The 7,875-nt window shown below is 33.6% G+C and overlaps 1 protein-coding gene and 1 non-coding gene across 2 annotated transcripts; both read right to left on the reverse strand.

The window, feature by feature from the left end:
* Positions 1-1,263: 1,263 nt before the first annotated feature.
* Positions 1,264-4,423, reverse strand: LOC108688884 (odorant receptor 49b-like). The gene is made up of 5 exons (XM_018195413.1): positions 3,621-4,423; positions 3,085-3,184; positions 2,726-2,821; positions 2,115-2,270; positions 1,264-1,314 (listed from the first exon to the last, which is right to left on the reverse strand). Exons 1-5 carry the CDS (start codon positions 4,421-4,423, stop codon positions 1,264-1,266), a joined length of 1,206 nt encoding a protein of 401 aa, XP_018050902.1.
* Positions 4,424-5,442: 1,019 nt separating this feature from the next.
* On the reverse strand, positions 5,443-5,514 carry Trnam-cau. Its single transcript has one exon. It is a non-coding gene; the product is annotated as a tRNA-Met (tRNA).
* Between the last annotated feature and the right edge of the window lie 2,361 nt (positions 5,515-7,875).

Raw genomic sequence — 7,875 nt, forward strand, 5'->3', positions numbered from 1 at the left:
ATGGTTTCTCTTGCGAAAGACGCAAGTCTCGTCCCGCGGCAAAGCGGCGTTTATTAGCCGAAAAGTAAAGAAGCCACGTTTCTGTGAGAAATTGCTAGGCTTGCTCGTTAGTACAGTAATATTGAAGAAATTCTATTGCCCTCGCTATCGACTATCACGTCCAACTCTTCTTTCCAGTCCGCAAACTTCATCGCTGAGGATATCTTTTTACTGACGCATTTAATCACGCTCAATACATACATAATTCAAACGTAGAGCAACGCAAAAGATTTCATTGATTTTTCGGCTTAACGCCTTTGCCTTTCTGATTTTTTTGTCATGTTTATATCGTCTATCCTTAATATATCATATCGTGCATTATCACATCAGAAATCTGCATAAATGAATGCAGTATTGTAATTTGTTCGCTTATCCTTATTTCATATTTTTCACAGACATAGAACTTTACCTTTTTTTTACCTTCTCTTTCATTATTTTGAGACTTCTTTTAGAAGCTTCAAAAGAAACTTTTCTATCGTCTACGGATTTGATTTTGTAATTTACGCATATCTCACACGGACTTTCCTCGATTTTTTCACGGGAGATGGACAGCGCTCTGTTAACCGTATTTCTCGTGATGCGGCACGGTAACTCTCGACACGTGCGAACTGAGGGTGCAGCTCTCCGCAACGGAAAAAGAAAATGATCGATGCTTAGCTTAAGCCAAGAGTTACATCGAAAGCCTTTCTCTCTCCGACATTTTCCTCGGATTAGTTCTGCGGAGGTTAACGCCTGCCTCGTTACTTTAAGCAATCGCAGCAGAGCTGTGGAGTGTCTCCGCAGCTAAATCTTCCGAAGTTGTCAACGTTGTGGAATTGTGGATAGAACAGACCGTATAGAGTTCAAAGCTAATCTGCGAAAAAGCCCGTCGTGTCTAACGAATCCTCCATCTTCTTTCTCACTGTGTCTTATTTTCCTCTAATTGTGCGGCATACTTAAATATAGGAATTAGTAAATGCTAATGAAGTGTATCAATAGTAATCAGATCTTAATGTATTCATTTCCTTCTGATTTGGTCCACAAACAATCACTGTCACAAACACTACGAAGGAAGACTTGCGATGAAAATTAAATATATTAAGATTTATTAATAGATACATTATATACATTAACTTTCTTTTATACTCATTCGATCCACATATTAACGTTAACAACCATAAACATTAACAATCACACATTTTGATACATACATATTTTTTTAATTGTCTTTTATTGATAAAGTTGTCAATTCATACTGCGAATCATGGTGAAGAAGGACGCCGCAGATGATACCATCTAAAACATAATGTCTTATCGTTTGCGAAATGATTATTTGACCCTATAAACTTGTTTCAATTTATTATACGATTATATTGTTTAGATAAATATGATTAAAAAGCTGTAAAAAATACAAGATAAAAAATTTATAGGAAAAAGATCTTACTCAAAAAAGTGATCTTGCAGTTATAGCGAAAAGTTATCTAAGTAATACGAAAAATAAATAATACTAAAATAGATAAATTTTTAGCAAATACTGCGATATGTATTGCATCTAATCAAATAGACAAAGATAGAATTTCGATTTATGCTATAAACTGCACATGGTACATAATTTTCTATCAGATACAAAAAACATCTACAATTCTAGCTGAAGTAGCGTATTATTTTTTTTGGCGTATACATTAACAAACAAAGTTATCTTGCTACATTGAAAGAAAAGATTGGCTGCAGCAAATTGGATTGTAAAATATGGCACAGCATTTTTGATTGGTTGCAGCAGCCAATTTTTAGTTGCCTAATTCTAGTTTCAAAATTCTATATTGACATTGCGAATAGGTTAACGCAACCAAAAATTGGAAAATTGCCTAACGCAATCAAAAATTAGTCGCTGCAGTCAATTAAAAATGTTATGCCATATTTTATCATCTAATTTGCTGCAGGCAATCTTTTCTTTCAGTGTAAAAAGTATTTAAATAAAATATTATATAATATTTTATTATTATATTATAAAATAAAAAAATTATATGTTGAATCAAATAAACCTAAACAGACACTATTAATAAAGCATGTTCTTTGCATGTAACAGAAATACATACAGATGCGAATGTTTGCAAAGATAACGGTATAATATGACCGGCGGTTAATTGCGCTGGTTTCTGAGATCTCATTATAATAATATTTACAGATCTTTTTAGTTGATACGAGAAACGATACCATGGCGTGAAGTACATCGCTCTCGCTATATCTTGACTCTGAAACAATCCAATAGCGCTATTATAAGATAAATACAAGTAAGAAACTAATAAAATGTAAAAAGATATTACGCGCAAGAGCTTTGAGAGAATTAGGTGTTTTAAGCGCCTTTTCTATCTGTGAAAATGTACATTCTCAGTTTTAATGACACATGTTTGTGTTATGCATCCTTTATGTTCTTATACTTGTTTTTAATGAAATATGACATAGCGAAGATAGATTTTATTTTAGATCTTAAATTTTTTTCAAGTTTTTAAAAATATTTTACAATTTGATTTTTGAGAAATGAAGATCGAAATATTCCTTATCCTAGAAATTATTCTGTATGATCAATTATTTCATTCATTTATATCATATTTCTTTTTTGTTTTTGTTGTTATCGAATCTTCTTCTACATATTTTAAAGTTATTGAAAGCTAATTAATATATTCAATTATGTATCTCTTTAACATACCTCGACGACGAGAACGTTCGCCGCCCAGTTACTTAAAAACAATTGAATCACTGCAATAAACAGTTGTGTTGCATATTTAAATTTGTCAGGATCATCCTGTAATATTGACACATAGCTGATAATAGTTAAAATGTTTATATACTATAGAATGGCAAACCAACTCATTTACCATATATTTTTAAATTGTTTTATAAAATTAAAATATCCTATCATTTCAGATTTTAAAAGACTGAAAATTACTGTTATTTTTTAAACTTGAGTTGATTTATAAAAACTTGCGTTTATCTTGAATAAGTGATGACTCAAAATTGCAAGATAAATTAATAATACATAAATAAAAGGATAATTTAAATTCTTACCCCCGCTAATTTAAATCCCACGAGAGAAACATTGTACGTACTGCCGAGCAGTTGCGTCAAAAAAATGCTGGTGGTCAAGTTCTCGACTTCTTTGCAAAGTCTATTTAAATAATGTCATATTTCGATTAATTAAATTACTTTTGCAAGCAAGAAAATCTTTTGTTAATCGCTTTAAAAGACTCGACAAATTTAATAAGTCAATCGCCATTAATTTTTTTAAACAAGAATCATCTTTATCATTACACTGTTAGAAATGTAACCACGATTTTAAATGAAGCTCATGATTATGAACGAAATTAAAAGTAATGAATGATTTAACTGAAACTTAAATTATAGTAAGTACTTAAATATAATGAACATGTACATTAAATTTCATAAATTTTCATGAAAAATACATTAAATTTTATATATATGTACACAAATATACTTTTTAGTTATGAATACATTAAATTTAATATAATGTCATGAAATTAAGTTCAAATTATGTAACTTAAAAGTTAATAAAGTTTAAGAACATTTTCTAACAGTGTACTTACTCAAACATCGTTTGATGATAGTATACGCAGGCTTCGAGATTAGATTTCTGATTTTTCGTGTCGTTTCTTTCACGCATTATTTCCATGGAAGCTAAACATGATCCTTTTGAACGTACTCGGTTGGAATCGTTTAGATGCAAAATTCGCGTATTAAGGACTTTGAAGTGGCCGCAAATGGTCAGGACAAGCACCGGTCCAACCGTATCCGCACCGGCGCAAGTAAGACCGACATGTATCATGCTGCATAATTGCGCGATATACATTATTTCGTAATAGGGTGACCGATGAACTTTCACCGGACAGACGTACGGCAGGGTTCTTATCGTCGCGTTTAACACGTCATCATACTGTCCTATGAAGAGATTTGCCAAAGCGTAGAAGAAGATCGTGAAAGCGCAACTAAATAGATAGTAGTAAGTCAAATGTCTCGTCGTTTTCATGTAATCGCGGACGTGCTTTTTCTCGGTCGCGTTTAATGTCGTCCAGAGTTCCTCGCACGTTGCCAATAATCGCTGAAATCTACTTCGAAATAAAAGGAGAATCGTGAACCGTGCTTGTCCACCTACGAGGGAGAGTATCATCGCGAATGACTCCATCCAGGTGTCGAGGTAGACTGTATGCAACACGAATTCGTATGTGTACAGACCCGCGTATGCGAACAGACAACCGTACGCGATGACTCTAAGGATGTTTTGCGAGCTTGATTGATGGATACTCCCGTTTTCATAGAACACCACTCCGGAGAGTCTCAGCAGCACGATGTTCACGCGGATGACACTCGCGAACGAATTGTCCGATACCATTCTTAATCGGAAATAACTGAATGATGGACTGACGAATACAATAGAAACGAGAACTCGAATCTCAACAGTGTCAACTCAATCGAATCGCAATGAAATCGCATCCGTCTTTTACTTGGAAACCGCGAGCATCAGTAGATCATTTATAGAATTCGTGAGAGACTATAGAATTTGCACCTGCGCATGTCTTGAATGTGGACACGAAATAGCATGTCTGTGCTCTGTGATTATTTGTGAAATAATTAATTATTCCCGCTGCGAAAAGCGTCCTCCGCAAATTTGCTGGCGAACTTTTGCCGAAGCGAGCGAGCATAACGAATGAATAATTGATATTTATCTTGAAGTTGAGATTGAAGTTACGATGGCGTGACGATACAGCATGCAATTCTGCTCGAACAGACGGGTTTAAGAAGTTGCGCTAAACATAGGTTTTTTTGTATTTCTTTCTTTCCTTGCGTGGAATTAACAAAGACTGTCGCGGTGCTTGAACCGAGTGGGTTTCGTGCACGTAATTTTATTCTCTAGGGATATTATTTTTATCTTTTTATTATTTTCCCTTTTCATTTTTAATATTTACGACACATTTGAGTTACGGGAATATCTGAGTACCAATTATTAATTTTTTTTCTTAAGTGGAAATAAGAAAAGCGAAATTTTTTGTCATAAAGGAACAAATATTTTTTCACGTTATATTTTTTCATCTTAAGGAAAAAGTTATATGATCGCTATCCTATTAGGCAATAAGTATTGTGACGAAGAAAGAATGGAAGAAGTCTCGATATTAATTAGCTCAATCATTTTCATTAGTGTTAATGATCAATATCAATGCATTGTTTTTATATTTACAACAGCGTTTTGGAACTTGGTACTTCCTTTTTGTTTTTTTAAATTTTTAAAACTCAATTTCTGTGCGCTCTACGAATATTTTCGTTAATTTTAGATATTACGATAACAAAAATAGTAAAAGAAACAATCAAGGCCGGTTGTCACAATTTTTGATTGGTACAAAAATAATAGTTCACTAGCAGAACGTGGTTTCGATCCACGGACCTCTGGGTTATGGGCCCAGCACGCTTCCACTGCGCCACTCTGCTTCCTAATTTTTGATTAGTAATTTTTAGAAAAAAGTTGGTGCATGATTTTAAAATATTATATAAGTTAATATACTCCTTTAGATATTAAAAAAAAAAATATTACTCTTGAATTTATCATTGTATGAATAAGTTATTTAATTTTAAATGAAGCTGCAAAAATGTGACAATTAATCCATGTTTTGGATTTTGATTGTCATACGTTTTAGGATTGGCAATTTGTTGTGGACAACACATAAAAAATACAATTTTTATTTTAATTTCTATATTCAAGTACAGTCTTAAGATGTCACGAATCAATTAAAGAGCTGTATTAACATCTTATAACATTTTATATATTACTTACAAGACGGTTTTAAAATAAAAGAATCGATTGAATACCGACCTAAATCTATTTATTATATTTCATTTGTGTTTAGGGACTGTAGATGGATAAAGATTAGACATCTAATGCGATTTGCTCAGTAAGTAACAGCTCGACGTGAACGAGTCTTCTATGATAAATTATTAACTGAGTCAAAGAGATCTTAAATGTTTATTCTTCGTTGATAGTGCAGCCTAAATCAATAATTGAAAATGCTACGCTAGCATACAATCTATTTTATCAATTTGTTGAAAATATTATTATATATTTATACATTAAAGTAGCCATTAACAATTAAATTAGCCAAAACAATTTCAATAATCGTGTAAAAAATAAGGTATTTTGCAATATTAGAAGTTAAAATTTCTTAGTTACATTTCTTAAAATTTTAATTTCGTTGAATTTAATAAGAATTAATTAAACTTAGTAAACATTTAAACATTTATTTAATCTGATGGCGGTAAAATATTGATTTTATTTCATGACGCAGTATAGACTTCCTAGATGGCAGCATGTCGATCTAATAGCGTTATTATAGTGTTCTATGTCACAAAATAACTAGACCTTGTTTTTTATTTTTTTTAATAAAAGAAAATATTACAGTTTGATTTAATGATCAATTATTGGACTTAATGAGTCTCCAAGTTCAACTCACTTGCATTGTGAATATGTATGTATATTTATACCTACTCATTGTATTCATTTATATTATACGTTTTTATGTTGTTTTCATAAACGTTTGAGACAAAATGAAAATTATTTAAGATGATTAGAAACAAAAAATAATACAGCATGACTCATACACATATTTGACAATGAGATATAAATGGACAAAATAGAAGGAGTTAATTATCTTTATCTACGTGTTTAAGAAAATTATTAATTTTTTAAATAAAAAAGATTATAATATTTAATAATACAGTAATAAAAAATATAAAATGTTTATATAAAAAAATTTCACAATAGTAACGTTTATTATTCATAAAAGTCACCATTAATGAGAGTAGGGAAGGATATAAGAAAAATAAAATTTGTGATTGGAAGGCACTTTTTAATTTACTTAACTTGCAATTACTTTCATAACAAATTAGCAAAGTGAGTTATTATGTTATGCATAGATATAACACAGATACTACTAATATTAATATTATGACGACAAAAAAGTATATTAAAGAGATGATATAGAAGAGCTATTTCCAACATCATTAATCTCGTTCAAAGTTCAATCTCCGTTACTTGATTGTTATTCAAGATAAATCTACATTGTTTTTTTCTCCTTTAGACGCAAAACATCTTTTTTTTTTCCCTTCGAAGATATCGAAGATATCGAATGCTAATTCATTAGCGATAAACAAGAAACTCCCTAATACATTAAGAAGCACCGTATACCGTAATCAGCACTGCTGATCAGTTAGTGTCATTAGCACCCTCCCAAGAGAATCTTCTCCACTTGACTCGGTATAACTACAACCCCTAAACCACCTAAACTCTCAAGATAGGCGACTCTCGTGTGTAACGTTTACAGAGCGCTGGCGTCTCGTTGGGACACGTTGTCCGGCTATTTTCACCAAGTGCGACGGGGAGGAATGCACATCACGGGAGCGTCGTTTCCCCACCTTGCGCGCGCGCAACGACCGGAGGGAGAGCCGTCCGAGGGTGGGTTCGCGTTTTGCGGGCGCGCTTCGAGGGATTCGCACGCGCGCGGTTGATGTGGCTCACTCGCCGCGTGACACGAGTGACGGCTGAGCGGAACGCGCGAATACGCGCGCGGACTCCTTTATTTTCGCATTGAGCAGCATTCAGTCAGTCGCTTCAACACCACGCTCCGCGAGTGCGTGCGCGGTGCGTGCATGTGGTCGAAACGACGACGACGACGTCCTTTGTCATTGGCACCTGTCGCCGCCGCCGCCGACGCCGCCGCCGCCGTCGCCGCCACCACTATGAAAGTCCCACAACAAACCCGTAGATTTTTCTCCCGCCACCCCGTATACTTCATGCGT

This window comes from Atta colombica, unplaced genomic scaffold (genome assembly GCF_001594045.1).
Source record: "Atta colombica isolate Treedump-2 unplaced genomic scaffold, Acol1.0 scaffold248, whole genome shotgun sequence".
Taxonomy (NCBI): domain Eukaryota; kingdom Metazoa; phylum Arthropoda; class Insecta; order Hymenoptera; family Formicidae; genus Atta; species Atta colombica.